The 16,699-nt window shown below is 44.3% G+C and overlaps 1 protein-coding gene and 1 long non-coding RNA gene across 7 annotated transcripts in view; one reads left to right on the top strand and one right to left on the bottom strand.

Annotated features, from left to right (window-relative positions):
• The window catches only part of LOC129045459 (uncharacterized), a 39,648-nt gene extending 35,257 nt beyond the window's left edge, over positions 1-4,391 (bottom strand). Inside the window, exons 1-2 of the long non-coding RNA XR_008505210.2 lie at positions 4,163-4,391; positions 3,474-3,619 (exon numbers count right to left, since the gene is read on the bottom strand). This is a non-coding gene — a long non-coding RNA (uncharacterized LOC129045459). The remainder of the gene's footprint in view (positions 1-3,473; positions 3,620-4,162) is intronic.
• The window catches only part of RNF32 (ring finger protein 32), a 45,376-nt gene extending 36,825 nt beyond the window's left edge, over positions 1-8,551 (top strand). For 5 of the 6 annotated variants that reach the window (XM_045863978.3, XM_045863979.3, XM_045863976.3 and 2 more), the window contains 2 exons: positions 7,064-7,231; positions 7,928-8,551. In XM_045863978.3, coding sequence (XP_045719934.1) covers positions 7,064-7,231; positions 7,928-8,179 — 420 coding nt within the window. In that variant the 3' untranslated portion in view covers positions 8,180-8,551. Of the gene's footprint in view, positions 1-7,063; positions 7,232-7,863 lie in introns of all 6 variants that reach the window. The other variant, XM_045863980.3, reaches the window with a different exon arrangement.
• The last annotated feature ends 8,148 nt before the right edge of the window (positions 8,552-16,699 follow it).

Below are 16,699 nucleotides of genomic sequence, written 5' to 3'. Positions count from 1 at the left end.
GAAAGAAAGGGAAAGAGAAAGAAAGAAAGAAACAAAGAAACAAAGAAAGAAACAAAGAAAGAAAGAAAGAAAGAAAAGAGAGAGAGAGAAAGAAGAAAGAAAAAGAAAGGCATGTCTAGTGAAGCTGCAGATTTGCTGGCAGTAACAGCAGAAGCCAGAGGACTGAGCATGACATCTCAGCCAGCCTGGAATTCTACATGTACCAAATGAAAATTCCAGTCAGGAACAGAGGCAAGGGGTGCGTGGCTGGCTCAGTCAGAGGAGCGTGCCACTCCTGATCTCAGGGTCGTGAGTTCAAGGCCCACGCTGGGCATTGAGACTACTTAAAAAAAAAAAAAAAAAAAAAAGAGGCAAAAGAAAGACAATTTCGGAGAAAAATGGAAAGAGTGTCACTAAAATGTCTCCACTAAAGGAAATTCTGAAAGATGCCTTTCATGAAGAAAGAAAATGATCCCAGATTCCAAGAAGCAAGAAGGGGTGAAGTGCACAGAAAGTGGTAAAAACGCGAATAAATCAAATTGGCACTGACTGTAAAGCAAGACTACTGATGTCTTCCAGGGTTAAAGGAGAGGGAAAAGAGCCTGACCGCACCAGACTGACATACCTCCAGGAGACTATCCCGGTCAGGCACTCCAGGATCCTTGCTTATGTGAGAAGAGGAAATTCTGATGGACTTTCGACGTTAATAATTTCAATATGCATTCCCAAGGTAACGGCTAAAAGAACTGAAATGGAGTTTTAACCTTCAAATTAGTAGAGAGAAAACTAGAGATAGAAATTTCCACTGAAGAAAAGAGCAGAGATCAAAACAAACCGATGGCAGGACAACTAGAAAACTCAGAACGGGAACACACCGAGCAATCTCCAGACTGAACGTGCCAGTGAGAACAAGCCCAGCTGCGGGTCACTCAGAGGAGACTCTTACGCATGAAAAGAAGAATGACGTGCGTATGATATACGCATAGATACGCACACAGAAAACTCGACACAGAAAAAGACGGGGTACTGACATCAGAGCAAACATACGTGAAGCCAAGGCACCAGGGGGCAGGACACACAGAACACCCACCAGCAACCGTAGTACACATGCTCTTCCAAAATACAAACAGACCATCTATAAACACAGCCCGTAAATATTCTCATCACACCGTAAAGAGTTAAAATGTGTAGAGCATGGTCTCTGACCAGTGTACTTACGCTAGAAATTTAAAATAATTTTTAAATAACTAGAAATATCTCACACATTTGGAAATTCAGAAACAGTTCTAAATAACCTGTTGGTAAAGAAAACATGATAATGGAAACTAGAAAATATTTTGAATTGAATTAAGAGCAAAATACATATCAAAACTTGTGGAATATGACTAAAGCAGTATTTGTTTCTTCTATACTAGGTATCTCTTGCAGAATCAAACATTTGAGTCTAGAATTAGTTTATAATTCTCATGTATTATAACATATCCCGAGCATGTATTTCTGTTTCGCTGTATGACACCAATTAGCATTCAGATTGGCACACTGAGCATTAAGACCCATCCTCCCCCGATTTACTGGCTGCATCTGCAAAAGCTGGCAAGCCCAGGTTTTCCGCAAGCACCAAAGCGCCTGCCATGGTCACGCACATCCTAAGCCCTCGAGAAATGCTAAGATGGAGTGGGAACCCTTGACAAACACCTTAGGGTGTAATAATAGCATGAGGCCCAGCACTCCCAGCCGCCAAGTCCGTAGTAATAAAGGCAACGAGGCGTGTGCCCACAGCCCTGGTGAAGGCAGGAGGAGACGCGCCTGGGTGAGGTGACACTTAGGGCCTCACCAGGGCCCCTTGGGAGTCACCAAACACAGCTGTTCAGAGCATATCAGCTATGTTTCCATCTAAGGTGCTTTATCTCAAGCTGCAAGAACTCATCCACATGTCAGAACAGTCGGGATTCCTGCAGTCATCCGGGCATACATAGATCTATTATCACACACAACGTATCCGTTAATATCACATAAGCGTGTGTGCGCACGCGCAAGCCTCCACAGTTATTCTCTTGCTCTCTAAGGGACCTCTGAACCTGGAGGTTGGGAGGTCACACCCCCAGGAAGGGTGATGAAAGCCATGGTAAGTAACTTTGACTCTTAAAATCAAGCAGGTGAATTCTGCAGTAGCAGTTCTCAAACTTGAGCAAGCATCAGAGTCCCCAGGTTCTGACCCAGGAGGTCTGAGGCATGGCTGGGAATCAGCATTTCTAACAAGCTCGCAGGGGATGCCAAGGCCGCTGGTCCCAGCGCCACCGTTGAGAATGAGCCTCCAAGTCAGTCATTCACACTCTTGCATGTTCTCCAAACAGCACTTCTGTGTCCAGAAAGCATTTCAGAATACGCCTCATAACCCGAAATCCTTTGTAAGGTCTGGAACAGAATATGACCCCTTTTTTCTGAGGCATAATTTTGAAGGAAGAAAAGATCTTATATTCCATTCCATGTATATATGGGAAATCGCTCTCATGTCAAGAAAACTCACAGAGCACATGGATCATGAAACATGAATCAGAAGGCCATCATACAGATTTCCAAGGAATTCTCCCTTTTACACAGTAGGGAACTCTTCTCTCAATCATTTGTTTAGAGATTATCAAATAGTCAAAGAGCCAAAGAACAAAGAAAATTAAAATCAAAGCCCTAGGATACACTGTCAGTTGAAGAACCTAAATTAAGCTCCAGCTGCCTGGCAATTACAATTAGGGTCAGCGTGAAATAGAATTTGATTCATAACAGAAGAGCATCTTCCTCCAAGCCTCTAAATGCAAATGTGCCTTGACTTAGGATGGCACGAGGTCCTGATAAACCCATCATAAATCAAAAATATCATTAAGTCAAAGATGCATTTCACACACCTAACCTACCGAACGTCACAGCGTAGCCCAGCCCACTTTAAGTGTGCTCAGAGCGCTCACATTAGCCCACAGTTGGGCAAAGTCATGTAACACGAAGCCTGTTTGACAGTAAAGTGTCGAATATCTCCTGGAACACACGGCACGCTGTCCTGAAAGTGACGGACGGGACGGCTGTGTGGGTGCAGATGGCTGTCGGTGTATCGGCCGTGGCCCCTCGTGATCGCGTGGCAGCTGGGAGCTGCGGCCCCCGCCCGGCATCACGGGGGGAGGATCGGACCGCGTATCGCTGGCCCGGGAAGAGATCCACGTTCAGAACTCGGAGCACGGTTTCTGCTGAGTGTGGATCGCTTTCGCCCCATCGTGAGGTCGAAAAATCCTGAGTCAAACTACTGTAAGTTGGGGGGCGTTTGTATGGCCAAAACACAATTGCAAACAAACCCCCAAAACACAGGTACCTGGAAGATTCCCACACACACCATTAAAACCCCAACCACCAGCCGCGTGGGCGCCTGTCATGTCCCAGCATCGCCTTTCCCTGAAACCCAGCAGTCTCCTGTACCAGCCGGGGACAAAGGCCAGCAAGGGCACACTCACCACAGCTGCCCTCCCTTCCTGTGTGTGTCCACGTCTTCTTAGGGGAGTAAGAAGCGGAAGGGTACACTTCATCCCTGAAGGCACCTTCTGGGGTCTGGCCTTGGAGCAGGAGCTCTGGAGGGGACTTACATACTCTGTTCTGCCAGCTGGGTCCACATAAAAACAAACAAAAGACACACATGAGAGCTGGCCAGCAGACTAGAATACTTGAGAGCTGTAAAGTCCTACATCATCATCACTCATCTAATTGTCTCTGAGTTCTGATGGGTTTCGTTCACATCACCAAGCCCAACGACATGAGACAGGTGTGATCACTGAATCAGGACACTTCTAACTGCTGGAGCAAACGACCCCCAAATTCCAATGACTCAAAGTAGGAGCTTTGGTCCCACCCACGAGGGCAGCATGCCACCCTGTAGGATGCAGGCACTGTCCCCTGCAGCCTTTCTCTGTGCCGTCCCTGGGGGGGCTGGGGGGGTAGAGACCTGTGTGCCCAGGCCAGAGACCCCACTTCCATTTGAACAGCTATGTCACGTGGCCCCACCTAGCATGGGAGGAGTGGGACTGTGGTGTTTCTGGACGTGATGCCAACTTCTATAGAGAGCTCTGTGCTGGGGAAGGACCAGCAAGAGAGTAAGAAGGTGACAGCCACCACAGCCCTTGGAACAGATGACTCCGTAGCTATTTACATCAGTCTTCAGATGTTCAACAAAGGAGCCCCTGGTGCGACCCTCGCTGAGTGGCATCTCCGTGCCTCAGGTGCCGTGGTCGCTCTCCGATGATCAGATCTGTGCAGTAATGTCCGCGTGAGCCACCAGCCACAAGCCGCAGGTGCCTGTCGAGTCCTTGAAGTGAGGCCAGTCCAAATCGAAACAGGCTAGAGACACACAGGATCTCAAAGACTTGACAGGAAAAAAAGAATAAAATATCTCATTTATAGTTTATTCAGTTGACATATTTTGAAATGATATTTTGGATACGTTGGGTTAAGTAAAATATTAAAATTAACTTCACCTTTAAAAAAATTTTTTTAAATGTGCCTTCTACAAGTTTTAGGATTACAGATGTGGCTCATATTACATTTCTTTTGGACAGGGATGATCTAGAGTAACTAGCTCTTACATTTAGAAAGTTCTAAAAACAATGATACTTAAAGGAGTTTTTCTAAGTGTATCACATTATTTTGAGAAGATAAATAATACAGTCCATCCCCAAAACTTTTTTTTAATTTGAATATAGTTGACACACAAGGTTACGTTAGTTTCAGGTGTGCAACCGAGTGACTCACAGGTCTATGCAGCACGCTGTGCTCACCACAAGCGCGCTCCCATCCGTCACCACACGACACTGTTACCCCGCCAGTGACCAGATTCCCTCTGCTGTGCCTTTCGCCCCCGGGACTCGTTCGTCCGTAACTGGAAGCCTGTCTCTCCCACAGCCCTTCACCCACTTTGCCCATCTCCCCACCCTCCTTCCCTCGGGCAGCCATCTGTTCTCTGTATTTATGGGTCTGTTTCTGCTTTTCGTTTATTAATTTTTTTAGATTACAGACATGAATAAAATCATATGGTAACTGTCTTTCTCAGTCTGACTTATCTCACTTAGCATAATAGCCTCTAGGTCCATCCATGTTGTCTCAAATGGCACAATCTCATCCTTGTTATGGCTGTGTAATATTCCTCTGTGTGTGTGTGTGTGTGTGTGTGTGTACCACATCTTCTTTATCCATTTATCTATGGATGGACACTTGAGCCGCTGCCATATCTTGGCTATTATAAACAATGCTGTAATAAACATAAACAATGCATGTATCTTTTCAAATTAGTGTTTTCTGGGCAAATACCCAGTACTCAAACTATTAGATCATATGGCAGTTCCAATTTTTTGGGAAATCTCTATACTGTTTTCCACAACGGCTGTCCCAATCTATATTCCCACCAACAGTGCTGAGGGTTCTTGCCAAAAACTCTTTAATAAAAACCATTCACTCTGCCCCCACCCAATGCCCTAGCTGTTTCCAGTCTTTTCTCAAACGAATTCCTCAACTATGATTGCCTTTTCTCTGATAATCCAGATCTTTACAACCGAACTGAAAACCATGAAACTGTTCTTCCTTCCAAGCCCATCCAAGGCGACTGACGTCTGGACTCTTGAAGCCCTTTGTAATCACAAAGTCACTTTTCTATCTAGGCATTGCTCCTAACGTGGTTGTTCCTGTTCATGCAGGACTCATGGCAAGACGGGCAAACCACCTAAAACCTGTAGAACTGTAACCAAGACACTAACAAAACAGTAACTGTCTTAATAAAAGCCCTACTAAAGATTTAGATGTGTTAAATTTCTAATAAACCAATAATTGTAGGCCTTCTTCCTTTTTGAAAAGAAGCAATAGCATCTTTGGAGAAACCAGGGAGAATCACACGGTAAATATTTCCAAATCAGAGCACAGACCAAACAGAGTCTGGGGGACGAAAAGAGAGTGAAGGATACCATATTAAGCCACTCTGCAGTTAGCAACTGTGACTTCTACATGACGTAGGCATGTTCCATTTTGCTAATCAGATATGAGCGAATTCTCACTGTGAATCCCTGCGCTGTAGCCGAGAGTCTGCAGTAACTCCGCCTCACCCTGGCAGTTCCAGCTTGTGTCATCAGGAGGGAAAGCACACCATCCCACAACCCGCTAAATCGTTTGCCTAAGATCACTGTGCTTCTCTAAATCCTTTTATATAAAAAAAAGTAGTACTTTATTAAAAAAAGTAGTACTTTATAAAAAGAACGGGGGGGGGGCATTAGAGAACTCTATTTAAGGACAGTACTTTGGAGCAAACTTCTTAAGTTTGAGGTAAAATGTAATATGCTGCCTCCATTATGGTGGACTGGCAAGGGAAACCATTTTAAAATAAGTCCTAAAGATCTGTTCTGTAGCAAGGGGCCATACAAGTGTCCATAAATTGATTACCTCCCATAAAGGGATTTTTAAGGTCCTTAGGCAATGGGAGTTTTCAAGTTACGATTTTAGGGCTTGCTGAGAAAAGCAGAATGAATAACTAGTTTAAAAGATGGGGATAATCTTAGATTTCCTTTTTTGTTTGTTTATGGTCACGCTAAGATGATCGTTCATAATCTGCAACCACACTGGGAAGCCAGCTGGCAAGCAAGGGGACGGGAAGAGTGCTGGTTCCCTGGCTGGGCAAGAGCTCGGGGCACTGTGGCTGCACGCAGAGAGCACCCTGCTTACAGATCAGAATCCACGCTGCCACAGCGGGGTGATCATCCCTTTCTCCTCTCCACTTCCCCTTCCCTTTTATTAGCTCTCAACTCTTAATTACAATGTATTTCTTGTTAACCACCAAGACTTAAACCAGGTGGACCTTTTGAATCTCTTTGCATCAACTATCTGGACATGGCGCTATTAGGTAAATATGCATATGTCTGTTTCCCCAAAAAGTCTTCTTCAAAGGTAGAGACCTGAGGAAAGTTAGTAAAAAAGGTGATGAGGACCCACGAAGGCACTTCCCTTGCACCTACAGGTAGAATCCGCCCCCCACCGGGGCATGTTAATGCACTGCCTCCCATGTCCTTTCCAGTTCACAGAGATCAATCGCCGCATACTGTGCTCCTTCAGCACAGACATAGAGGACCTCTTCTGGGAAATCGACCACTGCCTGGCCATAAACCGAAGTGTTCTTCAGCAGCTGGAGGACAGGTGTGGCCATGAGCTCACAGAAGAAGACTGGGAGAAGATCCAGATCCAGGTAGGCGTGGGTCACTCACTGGAAGCAGCAGCCCCCAGGCGTCTGGGAGACATTAGAGGGGAGACTTGGGGACCCTGTGGTGCGGAGCTTTCGGCCCTGGCTGTTCTTGTACCCTGAACCTTTGCCATCCAGGCTGGGGTGAGGTCAAGGCCCTTCCATGGGACACTGCTTTGAGGACGCCTTCCTGTGAATAATGAAAACACCAAAGGGAAAAGACACCCCACGTGCTAGCTTCCCGGTTTTCCTTCAAGCCCTAGCCTGCCCTCCTCTGGCATCTGTAGCACCTCAGGAAAAGGGGAGCCTCAGAATTCAACAGAGGAAAAACTTAACTTAAAAAATCATGAAAATACGAAAATTTATACAGAAGTTTAGCAGCGATATAAGGCCAAGGACTTTGAAAAAGACCACTCTCTATTGCTCAACTAAAAGGAAATCTATACCATTAATGTTCAGCATTTTATAAAGTATTTTTGTTTGTTTTAAAACTGCTTGTCACAAGCAGGTTACTCTCCCTTTCCATTTTCCACAGGACTAACAGTATATGTATAATTAGTGTCATTGTAACACAGGATGAAACTTCATCTCTAGAAGGGCCATGTCTCTTGGTATATACAGTTCTCACTTAAATTTAGGAAGCTTTCCATCATGACAGAGCTACTACCTGCACAACAGCTCACGTCCTCCCCTGTGCCGCAGGCTCTGCACCGGGAGACCTCTGAGTGCCCCATCTGCCTCGCCCCACTCCCAGCCAGCAGTGACAGTCACCAGGACCCATCGGAGACGCGCTGCGGCCAGGCTTCCCGAGAGATAGTCCTCCTGTCCTGCTCACATGTGTTCCACCACACGTGTCTCCTTGCTCTGGAGGAGTTCTCACTGGGGGACAGTTCTCCTTTCCATGCTTGTCCCCTCTGCCGCTCTGGCTATCAAAAGAAAATTCTTGAATGTTGAATTCACAGTCAGGAAAAATTCTATCACTCCCGGGTGGTGGTGGGGGCGGGGGGTGGATTTACCTCAATTTTGTACAAATTGTATGAGTTTGGGGTTAAGTGCTACAGTGTTAATCTACTCTCCAATGAAATACACTCTTAGTATAAGTTGTACATAGGAACCCTAAATATATTTTAAAAGCTGACAACCTACCCAGTTTTAGTCTTTAGTTTATAAAAATTTCAAATTGATGAGTTTAATCAGTTGAAATAAGTGAGTAATGGATAAAAACTTGAGTCTCAGAGGTTCTGTAATTTAGTGACTTGCTATGCTTCTAGTTGATCAGTTGGGATTGCTCCGAACAGCAGAATCGCTCCCTTTCTTTCACGGTCGTCTGATTAACTGGCCTATTTCCACGCGGTTCTGACTGACAGCTGGGGAACCTGCCAGGACGGTCGCGGCACACTGTTCCCGTGCTCCCCTGTGCACACACCTACCTAGATACAGCTGGTATCTGACCAACAAGCTGGTCACCTAAAAACAGTTTTCAAATTGTCTTGGGCCCTCTGCCATTCCTAATATTTGTTTTGCAGTAATTGCTTTATTTCTAGGGGATAAATTACTATTATACTTCAGCACTTCAAATATGTAAACCCAAAGTATAAAAATAAAATATTCAGTGGTATTCAACATCAGAATATGGCAAATCACATTTTATTTATTTTTTTTTTTTTAAGATTTTATTTATTTATTTGAGACAGAGAGAATGAGAGACAGAGAGCATGAGAGGGAGGAGGGTCAGAGGGAGAAGCCGACTCCCTGCCGAGCAGGGAGCCCGATGCGGGACTCGATCCCGGGACTCCAGGATCATGACCTGGGCCGAAGGCAGTCGCTTAACCAACTGAGCCACCCAGGCGCCCACAAATCACATTTTAATGATTTAGAGCCATACTATTTTAGCATGTACGTGAAGAAGAAATGCATGAAACCGCTTTGATAGGAAGCATCTGACTCTGGTTTACTCTCCCCGGAAGCTTGGTTGTTTACAGTAACAAAGGACAGTTGTGTAGGTCAGGTGCCTGGCTGCTGGTAAGGCCCCACATGTCAGTGGCTCACAGGGAAGCCTGTCATTTCTGAGCCCCACAGCCCATGGGCAATGGGCTGAGGGCTGGGGGCTGAGGGGCTGCTCTAATTGGCTCCTCTGCCCTGAGTCTGGGGGGGTTCTCATTGCTGGGGAAGAGCAGAGATGTTTTAAGGCCCATGCTTGGGCAAACGGGCGCACATCCCTGCAGTCACAGCTAACGACAGGGCAGAGCCAGTGAGTGAGAACCCGGGAGGAAAAAGATGCAGGTCACCAAGCCCAGGTACATGCATGTCAAGGGTGTAGGGCAATCCTGATATCTTATGGAGAGAAGTAAAATATGTGTTCCTATTTTTTTTAATCTCATCCTTTTCAAATGCTGATCTAGTATGTTTTATTTAAAAATAGCTGTATACACACATATCACTTATGAATACATACACATATACTGGGCTGTGCTCATTTTTTAAATGATGGAATATCCCATTGCAAAATTTGGACAAGATAAAATTTATTTGCCCAAAATTTGTCACAATCGTCCCCCCTCATCCATAGGAGATGTGTTCCAAGACCCCCAGTGGATGCAGGAAACTGCACATGGGGACCAAACCCTATTTTTCTACTACATTTTCTCCTACACATACATACCCATGATAAAGATTAATTTATAAATTAGGCTGCAGTAAGGAATTAACAATAATAATAAATAGAACATACTCTAATAAAAGTCATGTGAACATGGTCTCTCTCTCAAAATATCTTATTGTGCTGTACTCACCTTCTGGTAATGATGAAGTTGTAAGATAAAATGCCTCCAGGACAAGGTGAAGGGAGGTGAATGATGTCGGCCCTGTGATGCATCAAGTCATACTACTGGTCTTCTGATGACCTGTCAGGAGGATCATCTGCTCAGGACTATGGATGGCGGGGGGGGGGGGGGGGGGGGGGGGGGGACGACAGCTGTAACTCAGAGTGCTCTGAACAAGAAGGAAGCACTTCTGTCCTGAGGCAGCAGAGGGAAGCTGCTCACAGACCTCAGGCGTCCATTCAGAAGGCCAGTGAGGCAGACGTTTCTCTCTCCGTGCCCTGACAGGAGAGCAGAGCCGTGTGACCAACGCCTGGGCAGTCTGATTCTACTGCCCCGATCCTGGAACCTGGAGGGAGAGTCCAAGGTTGCATGGGTCACTCGTGCGATGTGACAGAGTCCACTGAGGACCGTGTGTGGCCACCTCCCAACACTTGTTCCTGGGCACGATGTCCTGGGTCTTGCTGCCGAGACTCCCTGCATTCCTGCCTGCCTTCTGAACCCATTTCTCAAGCTTTCCCACTGATATCTGTGCTGCTACATATCCTTCCAGTAAACTTTTTTCCTGCTTAAGTGGGCAGAATCCATTTCTGCTCTGTGCAACCAAGTACTTTACTTGACATAGGAATTAGTGAGTTGTAGGCAGCACTCAGGAAAATCAGTGGGGATGGCATCTGGAATTGGTCCTCACTGGGGATGGGGGCAGTGAAAATCTCATGAGTGCTCCGGAATGAGTCTCAGGCAGCTGTGACAATCAGTGTCAAATCAGGTCATTTTCTTACTGAAAAGCCTTCTGGAATGGCATTCCCATCAAAGGCTTGGGGAGACCCAAGTCTTGACCACAGAACAATAAACAGGGACTTCAGTGGAGTAGCCACTTCTCTGGACAGTTAGACGATGACGACACATTTTCAGGTCAAATCACAAAAACCATGCAGACTTCCACACGATTATAGCACAGCCTCAGGTCTCTTGTATAAAAACTGGGTCACTGACCAAGAGAAAGTTGGGTCCCCAAAAAGTGGGGCATCAGTGAAGGATGTGGGAAAGGAAAATTCTGTGATTCTATTTAAATCCATCATCGTAATCATGTTTACATTCCCAGTGGTTGGGTAACTGGTTTATTACCATTCTGATTAGTAAATTCTTGGGATCAGGGAAGAGGATTAATCAGTCCTGTTGCTGTAATAATGCTTGCAACAACAAGCACTTATTTCCTGTTTGTTGGATGGGGGCTGGCTGGTCTGCAGTGGGCTCGGCTGGGCTCAGCTCCAAACTGTGAGTAACATCCAGATATGTTCCCTGAGCTTTGTGAATTTGGTTTCTGGCACCTGCAACCAAAGAGTTCTGATGAATACAAGAAAGCACAGACTCAGGTAGAACCAAAGAAGAGAAAGCAACAAGAGTGGGAACAAAGAGGGGAAGGAAGGAGGCTGAGCTGCACGGCACACCCACGTGCACTTGCTTTGGGAGCAACGTACGTTTGGTTCTGAGCTTCCTAGTAGTGGACCCCAAATGGACACTCACGTCGGTTACACAATGCATCATGCCCACGAGTTAAAAATAAGGCAAGTGTTCAGAAAAGAATGACTACTCTTTTTTTTTTTTTGAGAAGTGTCTCCTCTCTTCTGTTCTTTGAATTGGTAATTGGGGTGGCCATGGAGGAGCATCCTACAGGTCTCATTTCAAGAGAACTGACTGTGAGGAGTTAGTGAGCTGACATCTTGCTGCCACTGCCCCTTCGGATCTGCCTGAGTGCCCATGCCAAGGCCATATGCTTCCAGGCTGCCCTTTAGCATCACGGGGGTCCAGACCCTGCTGCAGGGGAGCATGCCATTCACACGGGTACGTATTCCCACCTCTTGGACAACCACTGCTCATCCTCAGACATGACTTTTACCATAAAGACAAAATTATACGACACAACAAAATGGTGCTCACTTGGGTGTCCCTTCAGATATGCAGTGGTGAGTTTCATGGGACAGATTTTGTAAAATGTTCCTCAGTATGATGGCCACACCACAGTCAACGACAGCAGTTTCTGTGAAGCTGCTCTGGTGCAGTCTACTGGGGATGCTCTCTGTGGTGCACGTGGCTTGCCTGTCCAGAGTATCTGTAAGGGTGACTGTGTGTACGTCACGTAATTCTGTTGCAAAATCATTTCTAGTGCTGTTTTGATAAATACTGGTTAAGTTTCAAATTTACTCCCTAGTAAGTACCAGGACTGCTTGCTTCTTTCATACAAGACAGTTTGCACATAAACTGATATATCTCAATAGACAACAGCAGGTTAAATATAGTTAACTACTTCCTGGAAAAACTGAGAGCCTATGAAGGTACTGCAGACAGAGCTGTCCGGACCCCTCCCTGAGGTGAGCCACTAGCAGCACCAGAATTTCCATTTAAAATAAATAAATAACACAGCACAGGGAATAGAGGCCATGATACGATGGTGACAGATGGTAGCTAATGTTGTGCACCCGAAACTCATGTAACACTGCGTGTCAACTATACTTAAAAAATGTTTTTAACAAAAATACAAACAAATAAACAATAGGTGGATCTGATCTCTTATTCTAGCAAACTAGGCAAACTCAAATGGCTTTTGCAGCCAAGCAGGTAACAGATTAGTGAAGAAAGCAGTTATTATTGCCACGATTCCAAAATATGGAATTTAATGTTGCCAGATTTTCTAATACTTGCAAAGAATCTCTCTCAATCAAAAGATGCTTAATCTTAACACTGACAGAAATATGGTATTGGCATAGAAACATATCAGTGTAACAGACAGCCCAGAAACAAACACACCATACGTATATGGTCAATTAATTTATGACATAGGAGCCAAAAATATGCAATGGGGAAAGAACATTCTCTTCAACAACTGGTGCTGGGAAACTGGACAGCCACGTGCCGAAGAATGAAACTGGACCACTATCTTACCATACACACAAATCAACTCAAAATAGATTAAAGACTCGAACCTAAGACCTGAAACCAGAAAATTCCTAGAAGACTGCATAGGTGGTAAGCTCTTTGACATTAGTCTTGGCGATGACTTTTTGGATTCGACACCAACAGCAAAGGCAACAAAAGCAAAATCAGGGTGCCTGGGTGGCTCAGTTGGTTAAGCGACTGCCTTCGGCTCAGGTCATGATCCCAGGGTCCCGGGATCGAGTCCCGCATCGGGCTCCCTGCTCAGCGGGGAGTCTGCTTCTCCCTCTGCCCCTCCCCCCTCTCATGTGCTCTCTCTCATTCTCTCTCTCTGAAATAAATAAATAAAATCTTTAAAAAAAAAAAGGCAAAATCAAACAAGCGGGACTGCATCAAACAAAAAAGCTTCTGCACAGCAAAAACAAAACAAAAAAACGAAACAAAAAAACCCCATAATCAACAAAATGAAAAGGCAACCTACTGAATGGGAGAAAATGCGTGCAAATCATACACCTGCTACAGGGTTAATATCCAAATATATAAAGAAATCATACAACCTAATAGCAAAATAAATAATCCAATTTAGAAATGGGCAAATCTGAATAGACATCTTCCCAAAGACCTACAGATGGCCAACAGGCACATGAAAAGATGCGCCGTTGATGGGAATGCAAACTGGTGCAGCCACTGTGGAAAAACAGTATGGAGGTTCCTCAAAAAGTTAAAAATAGAGCTACTGTATGATTTAGCAAATACACTTCTGTGTATTTATCCAAAGAAAATGAAAACACTAATCCAAAAAGATATTAGCACCCCTGTGTCCACTGTGGCATTATTCACAATAGCCAAGATATGGAAATAACCCAAGCGTCCATCGATAGATGAATGGATAAATAAATGTGGCATACATATACACTGAAATATTATGCAGCTACATAAAAGGGAAATCCTGCCGTTTGGGACATGGATGGACCTCAAAGGCATTCTGCTAAATGAAGTAAGTCAGAGAAAGACAAATACCATATGATCTCTCTTATATGTAGAATCTAAAAAACAACAATAAAAACCCAAATTCATAGATACAGAGAACACAGATTGATGGTTGCCTAAAATGGGGAGTGGGGAGTGGGCGACATGGGTCAAAGTGATCAAAGGTTCAAACTTCCAGTTATAAAGTCAGTCCCACTGATGTCACGTCCAGCATGGCAACGGCAGTTAACAATACCGTATCACATATTTGAAAGCTGCTGAGAGTAAATCTTAAAAGTTCTCATCACAAGAAAAAAAAGATGTGTAACTGTGTGGTGGTGATCATTTCTCTCTCTCTCTCTATATATATGTTAACTCATTATGTTATGCACCTGAAACTAATGGAATGTTGTATGACAACTATATTTCAATTAAAAAAAGACACTGAAGTTTGAGCTTTTAGTGAAAATTGCTATGGTATTGTGGAATTTTTGTGATTTGTTAACGTTGACTAAATTTTTTAAATGTTGAACTGGCAAAATCACATGTTTTGAGTTGAGCAAAGCCCCCAGGCCACTTGCTTGCCATGTACATACTACACAGACATGCTGGGGAGGGAGGCCATGAAGATCAATGCCCTACAACGTAACCAAGATATTCTGGGCTTGGAAAGTTATCTTTTAGATGGATGACCACAATGACATCCTAGTAAAGCATCCACAGCATAACTGGCTTTGAATAATGCTATTTCTTAATATACTTTTCTAAAACCACTCACTAAGATAATCCAAAGTAACTTGGTGGATGTGATTGTTAAAGTTGGGAAATACCTACCCCAAATAATTTAATTTTAGCAGAGCTGATCAGTAGCCAACAATTCGGTAGCAAGAGCAGTTGTTTGGATCCATCTTGGATCAAGACAAAAATATGAACTGTATTAAAAGACAGCAGGGGGGAAGAAAAGTCTTCCTTGACCCTCTTGGATCCCTGGCTGGGTCTTAAACTGACCAAGACTGCTTAACAGGAGAAAAGCACACAAATATATTTAATAGAAGTTTGAGCTGACATGCGAGGCTCCATAAAGAGATGAAGACCCAAAGACACAGACCTACTTTCCACTGCATCTGATGAAGAGGAGGCAGCTGGGGGAAATACGATAGGTTAAGGAATGGGAGGTAAGTGTGGAAACTGGGGAACTCGGGAACTCAGCAAGGCCAGTTAGGATTCCTTGAGGTGAGAATGCTCCTTTCCTCTGGGTACAGGGAGGACATCTCTCACAAGAGGGTCTTGGACCTGGTTTAGGGAAGAAGAGTAAACCTCAAAGTCCTTCGGCTTAAAATATTCAATATGCCAATGAGCCACATGTGAGAGTAGTGTATCCTGAACCCAATCCCATGCTTGCTTTCTGCTTTCTGCAGGGGTGTAGACATACATCTAACTTCTCTAAAATGGTGTGAGAATTTTAAAATTTTATCTCTGGTTCGCACAATAGTGTTACTGGATAAAGTTCTCTATAAGCCCCAATAATCAGGAGTAATATTAAATTCATAAGCCTAAGTCATGACCTATTTCTGCCCAGAGAGGGAAAGACCTACGATCAAAGACTACAACTGTCCTTGGCAGATTTTTCATGACTTTTGTTGAAAAATTGCAAGGTTCTCAGGCCTACATGTGGAAACACACACACTACAGTTTGTCAAGGAAACAGCTGGTATGGGGTGCCTGGGTGGCTCAGTCGTTAAGCATCTGCCTTCGGCTCAGGTCATGGTCCCGGGGTCCCGGGGTCCTGGGATCGAGCCCCGCATCTGGCTCCCTGCTCAGCGGGAGGCCTGCTTCTCCCTCTCCCACTCCCCCTTCTTGTGTTCTCTCTCTCGCTGTGTCCCTGTCAAATAAATAAAATCTTAAAAAAAAAAAAAATAGCTGGTATACAATATCAAAAGAATGCCTGTACAAGCCTGTCCTGGAGGTGGCTGAGGAGTAGCACAAGGCCCTTTGTGAATACATGATCATCTCTGGATGCAGCCTAGCTAGACCACGTTCACAGGGCTGAGGCGGGCAAGTCAGGGACCACAGACATTTGTGCCCTTGAGACCACACACTTCTTTCTGTTCCACCCTCTGCAAGTACCTGGCTTCCACCCTTAAGGGCACTTTGCACATGAGTTAAAATTTTTAGGTATGTGTTTCTGAACCGAGCACAATTATTTTACAGCATAGTTCTTTCTTATACAATATCTCTGGGATTTTTAAATACTTTAAATTCTTGCAAGTGATTAAACAGTTGCAAAAATAGAATTCCCCTATACCCTTCACCAGCTTCCCCTCATGTTAACACGCCATAGTAAAATTATCTAAACCAGAAATTGACAATGATACAGGAAGTGTTATCTAGTCTACACATTTTATTCAAATTTTGTCAACTGTCTCTGGGATGTTTTGTGAATAAGAACTTTCTTTGCCAACGTGAATGCTAATGTGTCTAAAAGAATACATCTTCCAAATTATAATTCAAGTGTATATGGTAAAGTCACCACATTAACTGGAGGTTTCCAGACAGCAGAACAAGTCACTGATAAGAACTACGGAAGTCAAGTGTAAACTTAAGTATTAATTCAAAACACAAGATTAGTGTTTGTTTGGTACAGTAACAGGAGAATATTCTTGAAAATCAGTTTATGAGATACATTAATTAGAGAATTTAAGATATAAAATGTAGAAAAAAAGCTCAATATTTATGGACATTTAGTTCATGA

Source organism: Mirounga angustirostris, unplaced genomic scaffold (assembly GCF_029215605.1).
Source record: "Mirounga angustirostris isolate CCGP_5_RB_7025 unplaced genomic scaffold, mMirAng1.0.hap1 SCAF_12, whole genome shotgun sequence".
NCBI lineage: Eukaryota > Metazoa > Chordata > Mammalia > Carnivora > Phocidae > Mirounga > Mirounga angustirostris.
This window is presented reverse-complemented; position numbering and strand designations above follow the sequence as displayed.